The following is a 14954-nucleotide window of genomic DNA, read 5'->3' as shown; positions in this document are numbered from 1 at the left end:
CTACAGGCACGCTGGATGTTCACCATGTGCACGGTGACTGCAGGCCCTGGTTTTGAAGCAAAGTTTCTACTTCCATAGAGCTTTCAGTCCTCTGGAATCATCACCATCACCATCATCATCATCACCATCATCCAAGCAATCCAATAAGGGAGTGACCAGGACTGTTACCATCTTCTTCTCTCAAAGACGGTAGAGTTAAAGGAGCAATTGAGCTCGGGGTGGTGGCACCTACCTGCAAGCCCACATCTTTGGGGACAGAATGAAAGACCAGCACAGGCTACAAAGAAAATGGGTAATTGGAGTTAGCCTAAGGTCAGCTACAAGACGGAAGAGAATGGCGATGCACGGACCTTTGGGAAGGGTGGGTTTGTTTCATAATGGTACAGACACATACACAATCCTTTTCATATTTTCAATTTAAGAAGCAAGAAGAGCAAGGGCCATGCCTGACATACTAGAGTGACTGTGCCACCTTGAGGTAAAGACCTTCTCTTCTACCCTCCTAAGGGTATCGTCACCCTGTTGGACTGGACAACCCCACATCAAGGCCAGGTCATATTGATTTAAACAAATTTCCTTTTCCTCTTTCCTATCATATATGGCAATATAAGAGCCTGCAGCTTTTATTTGATTCTCAAAGCCATGACAAGACCATCTACCCTATCGTCCCCAATCTACAGGCATGATAGCCCCTCTGTCTATAAAATCAGCTGGTTACAAATGACCTGAGATCTCAAAGCCTGGTTTCCTGCTTACCCCAGCATCCTTCCCACCCCCCTCCCCACCCCATTTATCACAGCCTGCTCGGTGAGCCAGACTGGTTTTTTTTTTCAAAGCCTCAGGAAGCCAGAGTTGGCTGCCTCCTGCTGGCAGGGAGTTCGCTCCAGCCTTTTGGATAACTCTGCCTAAGGGAGAGAGCAAGAAGAGAGTAGATTGTATACAGAGATGGTTTACAATTCTGTCACCTCCCTCACCGTGGTAGAAGTGGGCTGTGCATGGTGGTAGAAGATTTTGAAAAAACAATCATTCATAATAGCTGATAAGTGCCAGAAAAGTATTCACATGCATTCCTCTGGAAGTGACAGTCTCCACGCGTTCGGGTTTATCTTTCAACAGTGGCATCACCCAGGTGGACTCTGCAAGGAACAGCATGGTTTTAGCTGCAGACAGAGTTTCATTTAACTTCGTTTTCCCAGCCAAGACTGCCCCCCAAGCTAGTGTTTCTTACTAGGTTGTTTGCTACATGAAAAGCAAATTCCCAGAGGTTCCCAAGATTGCCCGCATCCTATGCCGAGATGACTGCTTCACCGCCCGCCCGCCCACCCACCCACTAATAAGACAGAATGCCGTCCTATTTTTGGTAACAATTAAAGGGCCTCCCGGTGAACGCAGAAAGCTGTTTATTTTCTGTTACATCACTTCACTTGCCTTCGAAGACTGCTCTGTGCTCACTGTTTTCTGTGATGCGAGTCGGCTCTCTTCCTCCAGCAGTTGGCTGGCTCCCATCTCACAGCACCTCACAGGTCTCTTCCCCCGAGCAGTGCACTGCCTGAGCGAGGAACAGCTCACGAATCAGCTGGAGGTCCCTGTTTTGAAAAGGCAGATACAGAGGCAGAGAAGGGTGGACTCCTATGTGACCTGTTCCTAGAGCAAGATAATCAGCAGCTGAATTCCAGAAGCCCTGTTCATGTGTGGGGATATTTTCTCGACTGCATGGAATCAGAAAGAAGCAGAAGGATGGGAAATGCCTGCATCCCCCTGAAAAGAATTGCCTATTTCCTATGCCTCTTTTCTGTGGTTTTGCTGACTGAGGGGAAGAAACCAGCGAAGCCAAAATGCCCTGCCGTGTGTACTTGTACCAAAGATAACGCTCTCTGTGAGAATGCAAGATCCATTCCACGCACCGTTCCTCCTGACGTTATCTCACTGTAAGGCCCGTAAGCATTTTAATATCTAATTTACAATTTAAAAAATTCCAGCTGGTGGGTTTGGGGGTTTGTATGTATTCTGAGAGGGGCATGGAGTGAGCGAGGGAGAGAGAGAGAGAGAGAGGGATTCCTCTTGCATGCTTGGCCATTTGACAGCACTAATATTTTGCTGTATTTAAAATTTGTGATTTCAATAAGCTGCTCCTGACCATGCTTAGCTAGCCCCCACCCTGGACATTATTCTGAGGTACCTAGAGCAGCTCCTCTCTCTCTTGCTTCATCTGGGAAGGAACAGAATATTACTTTATAAAATAGTGTGGAAATAGCAACTGTTATGGTAAATCGGATTAACATAAGGTCTGTTCTCTGTGTGTGTCTCTTTGTGTGTGTGTCTGTTTTTGTGTGTGTGTTTTGTTTTCTTTCAGATCCTTTGTGAGATCTGGTTTTACTGAAATCTCAGAAGGGAGTTTTTTATTCACACCATCGCTGCAGCTCTTGTGAGAAATATTTATATCATGACTATTTTTAATATGGCATATATTTGGATAAGCCTTCTCATAAAATAAGCTTAATATTATTTCTGTTGAATGTGATGATGTTTCTGAAAAGGGTGAGGGTATCAGTAAAGTGGGAGGTAGATGGGATGGTTTGTAACTTCACACTCGCAATGCAGGTTGATTCTTACATGGCTAAATTCGATAACCTGTAATGCTGTCTACTTTAATAGCTGTTTATGAAGTTGTTGGGATGTTGCAACAAGAATAGCAATTTTGATGATCTTACTTTCATTTTTAACTTGGGAACTTCGGTTATTTTGCACTGGAGTTCTTGGATTTGTCAATGCAGAGCCCAGCATAACATATGCGCTCAAGATGTTGTTTCTCAGGGATCTGGGGCAGGCTGCTCCTCTGTATGATTTACCATGTGGGGAGAAAGAAGGAGAAAAAAAAAAAAAAAACCCTTGGTTCTTTCTAGGTAATTCCTTAAAATACCAATTCTCCAGAGACTGCTTTCTAATCTCATCTAATTTATAACTAGTCCCCTCACAGTGAGGGAAAGATGATATTAATACAGCAAATACTCCATGCTCTGTGTTTTGAGTTGGCCACAAGGGAACCACATATTCAGCCCATGCCTGAAAATATTCAAAAATAGCATTGGGCTAGGAAATCAGATCTCTTCACAGGCGTAATGAAATATGTGTAATTTGTTCTGATGTGTAATGTTTGACAGTTGGAGTCTAGTTCTTAATGGGGTAACACATGGGGTCAAGGGTTCTTCAATGCTGCAGACTCAATCTTGGGTTGGCAGATAGATACTTCCAAAGCAGACACAGTCTGCTGTCAATATACTGAATCTGAGGTATCTTAACTATGTAATTAAGATCCAAGCTTTTAATTTATTTGCTTTCTAGATTTATATTTGTTTCCTTGCTTAGCCATTTCATGAGGTTATTCATACACAAGCAAACAGTGGGAATTTGAAACTGGAGAATCCTGTGTTCAAATCTCACGACACTAATCTTGCCCCACTACTCATTGGAACTTTGTCCCGTAGTCTTGGGCAGACTGAATGTCCCCTCCCCTCAGCTTCCTCAGCTACAAAATGGAAGTTATACGACATATTTTGAAGTGCCGTAATCATATAGAAATTCAAGTGCATAAAACTTTTTTTAAAAGGAAGGGTCTCACATAATTCATGCTGACTTTGACCTTACCGTATAGTCTGGCTGGCCTTCAGCTTCTGGTCTTCCTTCCCTCACCTCCCCACTGCTGGGATCAAAGGTGTGAACCACCTCATGCAGCTTTAAATCAAGCTCAGGATGTGACTTATTAGATATGGAAAAGTCCCACATGTTTTGTAAGTGCTACAGCTTTAAATTTTTACATCCAGATAAGATGATGAAAGTTACTTAATATATTGTGTGGTCTACAGGAAATCCCCAAACTGGTTCAACTGTTTCATTACATTTATAAACTTGGTCGGGTGTTTTGACATTATATAACAAGGTCCGTTAATGTCCTTTCCCTGGCTAACTCCTTTGCCAGGGATTGCCAATTAAGTGAAGAATTCCCAAGGGGTTATCTGTTTGATTAAAGGAAGTGTTAACATGTCAAAGAAAAGGATTTTAAGACAGTTTTTTTTTTTTTAATACAGAATAAGACAATGTCTGTGTCTTTGTGATCAATTCTGCTTATGCTGATTATTGGTCATGTAAATAAATGACTTGCTTAAAATGCCTTTTCGGGGGGCGGGGGGGTAAGGCACCTGCCTCTTCCTGGGATAGTCCAATAGATCAGTCCTTGAATTTCAAGCATTCTCATTCAGTCTGACACTAGGTGGACATTAGCTGGACACTGAGAGCCTGGACTGCGCTCTACTTTGTTTTCATTGGGTGGACCCAGCCACAGTAAGCACAGATGCTGGGCAGTGTCATGGAAATAGTTCCCGGCTGCTGCGGGTAATGTGATTTCACCTATTTAGGATCACAGAGGGGAGCCAAGGGACTGGTTTTAAATAGCCCACACTTAGTGTGTGCCATGCCCCTCTGTCCCATGTCTGAGTTCCTATGGAACATTCCAGCCTTTATTTCTAAAAGCAGTTCAGGTTTCAGAAACAACAAAGGCACTGGCAGTTCTGTCCTGTGTGTCCGCAGTTACCTCATTTTAGCTGACCTCAACGAGGTAGATTTGGCCACACTGACCTTATGCAAAACCATCAAAGGTCAAAGTTTGTCCATAGGCTCCAGGACCCTGTTTCTAAGGACTGTTTCCCATGCAACCTGCTCATTGTCTCTGCTTCTTCTGCTTCTCAAGAAAAGGCCAGATGAATAATTTTCACTGAGTTAGGAACTCAATGGCTCTAGCATGCCTGTGGACAGTGCTTGCTGCCCTGTGCCCTGAGAACCCTACCTGCTACCAACCTGCCATTGGAGCAGGAAGACCAAAGGGCCACCAGCATCATGTAGGGTTGGCAAGGAATCCTGTAGATCCATTATATGTCTGTGAAGAAAAATTTTAGAATCAATTCTGCTTGGTCTTTATTGAAGGAAGTTGGTTTCTTTGTTGTTTGAATAGAACAAGAAACGTCTAGTTTCAGCTAGATGTGGTGATGCACCCCTGCAATCCTGGAAGTGGTGATGCACCCCTGCAATCCTGGATGTGGTGATGCACCCCTGCAATCCTGGATGTGGTGCTGCACCCCTGAGTCCCAGCAGTACTAGGGCTGAGACAGGAGGGATTAGATTTTGAGGCCAGCCTGGATACACCATGAGATCCCATAAAAAAAAGGAAGGGGTCTGTGATGGGTGTTCCACTCCTAGCATCCACCACAACAACCTGATATTGTGTCATGGTCCCATATGCTTCTTCATACCTTATATAAGAGAAATGATGAGAAGTTCTTTTTGAAATGACAGCCTCAGGTGTTGAGAGAAACAAACGGGGTACACTAAATTACATGCAGTATTTGGGGAAATATACTGGTAAGCTGTGGCTGGCTGTGTGGTAGGCTGTGTTGGAGAACAAGAAAAATAAAACCCACACTCTGCTAGAGAGGAGAGAAAAATTAAAATGATCCAATAAAAATTTTATCGGATCAGTTGTACAAAACATTCTTTTAAAATATCCTTTCTGGGGAAAAAAAGTTCCCAAGCAAATGTCATTTCCTTCATGTTTTTCACAGGGCCAATTTTGAAACACAACCAATGGGCATGGTTATGCATTCCTGGTTGCTCTCAGTGCTGGAGTGGTACTTTTAGTGAGTGCAATTTGGAGAAATGTGTTTTCACACATTACAACCCTGCTCCTTCCCAGCTCCAGACTGAAATCCCCAGTGATGCAGGCTCATGACGGGAGTCTCAGATTTAAGAGAATAAAATGTGGCCATGTTGCAATTTGTTTATGACATGTTAATGAATTAAGGCCCTTCAACTCCTAAGACACTCCTGTTTTTCTGGCAATGAATTCTAGAAGTAATTTTAGTATCACACTCAAACACAGAACAAAAATTGTACAGATTCAAAAAGGCTGGAAAAAATATCCAATTTTTTTTCCACAATGAGATTTAGTCTTGGGTGAGATGCATAGTTTACCTTGATGTGGAGAAAATAGTATTTAATAAAACTAATACACAATTGACACATAGATAGTCTGTGAGAAATAAAAAAACGCAAAACAAATAGGAAAGCAAAAAGCATGAACAAGAAATGTTTGTTCTTTCCAAAGTAATTCATTCAGAACTTCACTGTTTAATTTGTTAGAGCTGATGTCCATGGATGTTCTTACCCTTTAACACCCCTGGGTTCTCTATGTGGCAGTGCTCAATGAATACACTCCAGCTAGACCAGTCAGCTTCAAGAGTGTAAGGACACTTTCCTAGCTTGTTATACATACATGAATATGTCATGGTATGTGTTCCACAGATGCCATAAAGGCAGCTCTGTATACGAAGCTCCCCACACCCCCAAATTTCCCTTTTCCCCTAGAATCTATAGGTATGTAAGGTATGATATCCTTAGCTTTTTAACAAATTTTTTTTTGAGACAGGCTCTTTGATCTAGCAAGGATGATTTTGAACTTCTAATCCTCTTGCCTTCACTTCCCAAGTGCTGGGACTAAAGGGTCTGCCACCACACCCGGCCACCACACTCTGTTACCATGTGGTTCTGGAGATCAAACCTAGGGCTTCATGCATGCTTTGAAAGCATTCTACCAACTAAACTATACCTCCAACCCAAATAGCTGATTTCCTAAGTGTGCAAACTACTTCTGTAGGGGGGTGCTGTTGTTGAAAGTCCATTTAATTCTTTCAGTTATTCAAGCCAGAAGCCTGATGGTGACCTGCTCTTCCTCCCTTGATGCCCACTTTCACCTGGGAAGTCCCCTTCAGAACAACCTGAGAACCTGCCTCTTCCTCTTCTCCTAGACCTTTTTCTGCCCTGAGGGACTTGCAGGCTTCTCCCCACCCCCCAGCCTTCGGTTAGAGCCCTCTCCATTAGTGTTACCTTCTTTGAAACAATAGCTCTCATTGTGCCACCCAAGTGCTTGGAAGCTTTTAATGGTTCCTAGGAAGGGAGAAAGTCAGAGTGCCAGAGCTGGTGTTAATAGCACTTGGCTCTTTCCTGTTGTCCTGGACTGTCAATCACAACACTGACCCTAACCTCTCCCTACCCATATACACCAGGGACAACCAAATGGGAATGAATCCTCTTGGTTTTAATCTGGTTTCTCATGTTCTGGATGCCTCTAGTACTGACTGAAGTTGGTTACTCATTTGTGCTTACATCTGGTCCATGACTGACTAACATGCAGGGTCAGCAGTAAGCCAGGCTTAGGAAAAAGCCTTGGGACTGTAAAAGGCCAAACTTTGCTTCCTGTCTATTTGTGGATGCCAATCCCCATAGCCACAGACTTCTAGTAAAGCATTTTGTTTTCGTACCTTGGCCATGTTTTCAGCACACACACACACACACACACCCCGCCTGCCACCGCCACCACCACACACTCACACATACACTACAAATGCAAAGAGAGATTCAAAGTTCTTCTAACGAGACTGCCAGCACTTCAGAGGCAAAGCATCTGAGACCCACTTTATCTTCAACCTCCCTTTTCTCACTTTGCTTCACATTTAGCCTCCTGGGTTCTTAGTTTGCCTGCGGGTGCCCATAGGTCTCTCATCTGTGAAGGGCAAATAGCCCATGTACCCTGTCCAGAGGGACACCTAAACAGAAGCAGCAGAGAAGCGTTGCTAAGATGAGAAGACCATGAACACATATTTCCCCTGCTTCTTTGTACCTGCCTAGTTAAAAATCAGTGTTTGTCGAGGACCAAGGGAGTGGGGGATAAAACACAAGTGTTTATGGTGTAGTTGAAAGCAATAACAAAACGAGAGCAAGAGATTTTCACTGGAGTAAATGAGTTTGGGGACCCGTGTAGCAGGTACACTGTTGGACCTTGTGAGGGACACAAAGGTGATTGGCATGCAAGGTCACCCTAGTAATCTGTGCAGAACCATGTGTAGCACTGGCGGTAATGGTGACGCCAGCTGGTGGTGATGTTAGCACGGGCAGGGGAATTACCGCAGGGGCTTTTCTATAGGAGCTGTGGAGTCACCTCTGCTTCACCGGTGGGCTGGCAATGTGGCAAGCATTGATAGCTTTGTGCTCAGACACTCTTGAGTAGCAGTCTCCTCTCCGATGCTTGCTAGTTGTGTGACTTGGGGTAAACTGAGCCAAGCTTTGACATCTATGGGTATGGAATGGGTATGTGCAATAGAACCCATCGCGCTGGATAGCAATAAGGATTAAAATGTATGAATGACGCTGTTCCTTTAAATCAGTGAAAACTGGCTTTATGACAGCGGTCGGTTTCTTTTCTTTCCTCTTTTTGAACCCTGTCATTGCAGCACCACACTGCTATCTTTTATCATCCATGCTTATCTACAAACCCAGCTCTAAGGTTCTATGGTTCTGTGCACAGGTCTCTCTCAGAACCTACTGAGAAATCTTGCCTTCAGTTCTTTTTCCCCCCATAGGAAATGTACATTATTCACCTCATGAATAAATAAGCAGAACTGCAGGTTGTAAAAAAGGTCTGAGTTTGCTTAAAATAATGAACCTGAGCCTGTCTTCAGATGAGTGGCCCTATGGTAGGATGCAAAAAGGTCTAAACTAGGATTTAGGACTTAGGAGTCTAAAATCCAGTTTGGCTATAAATGGACTGTGTAACATTGGGTAGGACATAAAACATTACTGGGCTTCAGCTTTTATAAGCATAAAACACCAAAGGAAGAGTAAGTTATGGCTTCAAACTCACATGCTAGTTGGGGTGGTGAGATACGTGAAGAAAGCAGTTGGTATGAGACAATCGGAAGCAGTAGTGACAGGCAACCTGGAGAAGACACAACTTACCCAAAAGTGACACCCTTGTCTCCCCCTGATTATTGCTAATGGGAATTAGTACATGAGCACGTGCTCGTCACCACCCCCTAACCCTTTGGGGAAAGCAGAAATCTGGAAGCAGATTTTAAATAGGCTAAAGACAAAACAAAGCACGAGCTGGCATTTGGGGACTTTTACACTAAGACTTAGGCTTCATCCAATTTTAAATTTCTATCCTGTGGAGCTGGAGAGATGGCTCCGTGGTTAAGGGGACTTGCTCTTGCACAGGACCCAGGTTCAGTTCTCAGCACCCATATGGTTGTTCACAACCACCCATAACTCCAGTTCCAGGGTATCCAACACTATCTTCTGACCTCTGTGGACAATGTACACACATGGTGGACCTACATACTCATACACAAAAAATAAATACATCTAATGAAAATAAAAATTCAAAAATACATTTAAAAATTTATTATATTCTAATCTATGAACACTTTACAATAACATAGAAATCACTTTGTTAAAGAAACATAAAAATTATTATAGCAATTCTCACAAACCAGCAAATTAGATTGGTAATTAAAAGAACCCATGATATAGCATTGGCTTTATAGTTATTGTTAAAAATACTAATGTATTGATTTCATGACACCCTGGGTTCAGTCCCTAATATCTCTACCAAAAACAAACAAACAGAAAAAAACTGAATAATATAATTCCTAATCCTCTAAATAGTGAAATGGGCCTAACTGGGCTCTCTGTGTGGTGGCTGAAAAGAAACAGTATTTTAGTATCGCTCTCCTAGGTCTAAGATTAAAAAGGAATTGTTGGACCTGCTTACACAGCAAGATGGTGGCTGTCTGCCTGTGTAAAGTGCAATAAATGGCAATGAACTGGCGCTGTGGAGATGCCTCACTCTGTAAACTGCTTGACACTCAAGCATGAGGCCCTGAGTTCAAGCCCAGCACCTGGTAAAAGTTCCAGACACCAGGACTCATACCTGTGTTGGAAAGGACTTGGCGGGAGGAATCCTTGGAATTTGCTGGTTAGCCAATTTTCTTGAATTAGTGAGCAACAGATTCAGTGTGAGATCCTGTCTCAAAAAGCAAAGGAGGAAAGCAATAGAGAAAGATGCCCAATATCAACTTCTGAACCCTACATGTACATGTACACATACACACTCATGCACACACACACACACACACTGAGGCCTGCACACTCATACGCACACATAGATGCATGCACACATACGCATGCATACAAACACATACACACATTCATGCACATACAAACACATACTTTTTGAAAAAAATGAAAGGAATCTCTAAAGCATAGAAGCTAAAATGTGTAAGTACAAATAAGTCAGAGAACCCCCCCATGAAGAGGGGGATTTATTCCATGCCTCCACAGCTAAGTATCTCTACTCTTCTTTAAGAAGTCTCACTCAAGGTCTACAAGCCATCAATTAAACCAGTCAAGTTTTTGCTAGAGGCATTGGTTACTTTCCATTGCCTGGTGATGCTCACTCTATATTTCAATTTTGTTTTGTTTTTAGATTTGTTTATTTATTATGTATGCATATATCCCTGTAAGCCAGAAGAGGGCACCAAATTACATTACAGATGGTTGTGAGCCACCATATGGTTGCTGGGAATTGAACTCAGAACCTCTGGAAGAACGGGCAGTGTTCTTAACCCCTGAGCCATCTCTCCAGCTCCTATATTTCAATTTTTATCTCATCATCATGACCTTCCGAAATGCATAGAATTCTCTCCAGAGGAAGTGCTAGGTACAGAGGAAGTCTAAGTCCAGAGGCAGTGCTAGGTACAGAGGAAGTCTAAGTCCAGGTGGCCCCCAGTACCTGTAATAGATACTGTAATAGAAGGTAATAGATGTGGAGTTGAAACCTTCGCCCTTACTGCTGACCACTTCTGTTTACTTCCTTCTGCCATGAATAATCTTGGACAGGTTTGACTTTGCATAGTTTTGTTCCCCAAATCAAATACCCCTGTCAAAGGGTCACCCTTTGCCATTAACAAGGTTATTCAGGGCAAATGTGCCCCGATTTCTGGGGACAATGACTGAAATGGAGTTCCAAACGCTCTCTGAAAGAGCAGCGACATCGCTGGCAAGGACTTCCTAGTTTCCCTAGGTTTCAGCCCTCATTTGTATGTGTAAGCGCTGGTCTCCCTGCTTGAAAAGAGAGACAGGCAAGTTGACAGAAAAAGAAATAAAATAGTAAAAGAAAAGGCTTCTTCTTTCCTTCAGAGTTACATCAGAGAGCAGTGTTCTCTAAACCTGTGTCCTGGGGAACAGTTACTCTGCGAGAATAGAGTTGGGTGCTCCAATGAGGACAACTGTAAGCTCCGTCCCTGACTGTTTGCTCACAGTGCGCCTCGGCATGGGAAAGACTATAACTAAAGTTGTTCTGTTCTTCTCAATCTCCCCTAGAACACGGGTTCTACGGGACATCTTTTGGAACTGTCCACACACAAAACTAAGTTATTAGCTTACTAATTTATACCTCACGTTGTTCTAAAGAGACATGGTGGCAAAGCATGGACAGGTCACGTCTACCATTCTAAAGGGGAAACAAAGCCATCTGCTCCATAAAGGGATGACTCAAAATGGTTTTGTTAGAGTTGTGCCTCTACCACCAGGCTACCCAGCTGATGAAGCAGCTTGGCGTATGTCAGTCTTTTCCTTAGGGACCTCCAAGTAGATGGTCCTCTCCCAGGAAGTAGATAATGACTTGCAGCGCAGTCATCGGGTTAAGGGCTGCACAGCTTGGATGTACTCTCACTGTTTTTTACTGAAGTGAGTTTTCTCATTATTGTTTTCTTGGTGGCTGAATCAGCACCACCCCAGACACATTCCATGAGATACTCAGATTGTGTAGATTTCTGTGATCGACAGGTCCTGCTGCCAATGAGATTGGGAACCTGCATGTTTAATTCCCCTTGAAGAAAGGGAAGAAAGGACTTGCAAAGCTAAAAACCCTGATTAATCTCTTCAACCCACTCTTCTAAACTTAGCTGCCATTTCTTCTACATGTGATCCCCTCAGTACCTGGAAGGTCTTGGGTCAGAACACAAGAGAGTGAAACCGGGAAATATTAGTCAATTGTTCTGGTTTGTGGCTACTGGGCAGAGCTGTTGGGACTAAGGTGAGGAAGCTAGCTGTGCTCATGGACATTAACCAGTCCCAGTGGGACAATCATGCAGGAGCCGAGAATGGCACCTATACCACTTGCAAGGTTTAAATTGTTTTGCCTCCTCTCCCCTCAGTTTTCTTTCTGTTTTAAGTGGGGACTATAAAATCCACATTGCAGCCTGCACTGGGGGATAAAAGAGATGTCAGGCTGCTGAAGAGGAGGCCTGGCACAGATCCGGCTTCAGATAAAATTTAAATCACTCCTTGGTGTTCCTGGGAGACAGATGATGACGTCATACAAACACAGAGGAAGCTGTTGGCTAGCTGTGTCCGTTTCTAGAAAGAAAGCATTTTGATTATCCTGAGATGAGAGTTAATGAACTATATAACAAAGGGGTGGGCCCATGCCCAGGGAACTCCTACAGATTTGAGATCTATATTCTAACCCTGGTCCACCAGTTACAAAACAAAACAAAACAAAACAAAAAAAACCAAACAAACAAACAAAAAAACCTTTGTCACATTGCTTAACCTCTGCCAGCCTCAGTTTCCTTGCCTGTCTAAAGTGGAATTGGATTTCATGTATCCAGAGTGCAAGTGCGCAAGCATGCGCGTGAGTGTGCGTGCGCACCTACACACACCCACACACACAGACATACACACACACACAAACACACACACATGCACACACACACCCACACACACAGACATACACACACACACAAACACACAGACATACACACACATACACACACACACACAGAGACATACACACACACACACACACACACACACACAGACATACACACACACACACCCTTGGTTATGTGGAGCCAAATTAATGTTCTTTGCAACCAATTCTTACTGGAAAGGTGGCAGATCAGCTGAATTACATTGAAAATATTTTTCAAGGATGAGAGTCAGAAATAACTGTCAAATAATGTGCTCTTCAGCAACGCTTCCCACTTTAGGGCTTCTCTGCCTTAAGAGCATATTTTTAAATATTCAGATGTAAATTATTCACATGGCACATGCACTCAGAACATGGGTGCTTAGCTGATGTGAATCACCAGCCTATTGTTAATTATTCTTCAGTCAGCCCTGTTCTTTTGGATAATGAACATTACCAACAACCAGAGAGTCTGAATTGGTTAAGCAAGACTCTAAACACTTTGTCAAGTCCCCCCAGCCATGCTGCCACATCCCCCTATAGCTGTAACGTGTGCAGTTTGTTCTTCTTAATGTATATATAGTATACATATGCCCATAGGAACCTGCATATGTACTGCGTGTTTTCAAACACTGCCCAGGGGTGCCAAATAGCCTGGACCATTCCCATCAGTCGTATCTGGCAGGGATAACTTCCTTGAGACTGGGTTCATCCCATCTCTGCTGTTTTCTTTGTGTAGATACTCCCTGGCAGAGGCACAAGAGACATGCTTATCTGCATTCTCTCACAGGATTCTGTAGGCTCATCCAGGGAGTCCTTTTGTTATTATAATTCCCATTTTAACAGAGAGTGAGCATATTCAAGTACTTAATGTGCTAACATACCATAATAAGTGGCAGATACACGCTTTGAAACCTGATTCCGTATTCCATACCCCATTGACACAGTCTCCAGGTGACAACCAGAGGCCACTGCTGGCCCTTCTCTTCTTCATCCTTTACAGGAGAGGGATTGTGAGGAAGAAAGAATTTCCTCAACCATCCTTCCTCTGATGCTAGGAGAACCTGCTCTAGGTGAAAGAATGGGGGCGGGCCTTTCAGGGGCCAGTGACAATTCTGGTGGGATTCAAGATGTTCAGGTGGTAAGAGGGTCTGAGTGAATATCATTAGGGTCAGGGGTCCTGGGACAGGGCCAAGTGAGCAGCCTGGCTTGGGGCAATAAGTTTTTCTCAGCAGGCATGACACCCCCTCATATTTTGCCATCGGCAGACAGACCTCTGTCCCAGCTTATACACCCACAGTGCCACAAACCTAGACTCAGATAGCTTTAGAATTAAAAGTGGCCTCTGAAACTATCTCATCCAGCCCCCTTCTTTAATAAGACAGAGAGAATTAGCATGCATTAGGCCACCCAGAGAGTTTATGGCCAAATGGGAATCAAGGCGTAGACTTTCTGGTTCTTCTGAAGTGTTTCTTTCTTGGCCTTTGGAAGAAGAAACCAGGGCAAAAAACACCACTTCTGGATTCCTTGTGCCTGCCTTGCCCTTTCTCTGAATGGACCTTTGTCACTGGCTTGTCAGCTGTACCTAGGGCAGCCTTAGTCTTGAATGCCTAGAGCCAGACCTTTCTTCTTAGACCTTCAGACACCCTACTCACTCCTCTGCTGCTGACCCCAGGTTCTGTTGTAACCTAAGTTCCCTGGTAACCATGCTGCCTACTCTTTTCCTTTGGAAAGCTGATCTCAGCTTTCCATCCAACCTGGACTCCTGCCCCCAACAGCCTATGGCCATGGCTGTGGCCAAGAGCTGTGCCTTACCCCTGTAGACAGCCATTCACAGGCAAATGGAAGAAAAGACTGTGTTCGGGGTCTTATTTAATACATCAAGTCATATCCTCTGTCTACAGTGTGCATTGTCAATAAATTTATGAAAGCTTGTTTTTAAAATAAGACAGTTTCAAAAATATTATTCTAAAATGTGCATAGTGATACACACCTTTAATCACAATATTCCAGATACAGGGGCAGGTAGATCTTTGTGAGTTCCAGGCCAGCCAGGGTTATACAGTGAGACCTTGTCTTAAAAGAAAGGAAGAAGAAAAGAAAGAAAAATAAGGGGAAAATATTGTTCTAAATAATGGCTAAATGAAATATGCAATATAAAGCTTATTACGAATCAAAATTTGCTTGGTATTTTACACAGTGATGAAGCCATACTTCTATATATTTTCATGTTTATACAGAAAGAATAAAAATATGATTGAGTGTTAAATTTAATAAATATCAGAAGGAAATTAGAAAAAAATAAGTGATGATTAGA

The 14954-nt window shown here is 43.2% G+C and overlaps 1 protein-coding gene across 4 annotated transcripts in view; it reads left to right on the top strand.

Moving 5' to 3' along the window:
• The first annotated feature begins 1713 nt into the window (after positions 1-1713).
• Lgi1 (leucine rich glioma inactivated 1) overlaps positions 1714-14954 on the top strand; it is a 39980-nt gene continuing 26739 nt past the window's right edge. For 3 of the 4 annotated variants that reach the window (XM_035443083.1, XM_027407432.2, XM_035443084.1), the window contains exons 1-2: positions 1714-1928; positions 2354-2425. In XM_035443083.1, the coding sequence (XP_035298974.1) occupies positions 1714-1928; positions 2354-2425 (287 nt within the window). The remainder of the gene's footprint in view (positions 1929-2353; positions 2426-14954) is intronic. The other variant, XM_035443082.1, reaches the window with a different exon arrangement.

This window comes from Cricetulus griseus, chromosome 3 (assembly GCF_003668045.3).
Source record: "Cricetulus griseus strain 17A/GY chromosome 3, alternate assembly CriGri-PICRH-1.0, whole genome shotgun sequence".
NCBI classification, from domain to species: domain Eukaryota; kingdom Metazoa; phylum Chordata; class Mammalia; order Rodentia; family Cricetidae; genus Cricetulus; species Cricetulus griseus.
This window is presented reverse-complemented; position numbering and strand designations above follow the sequence as displayed.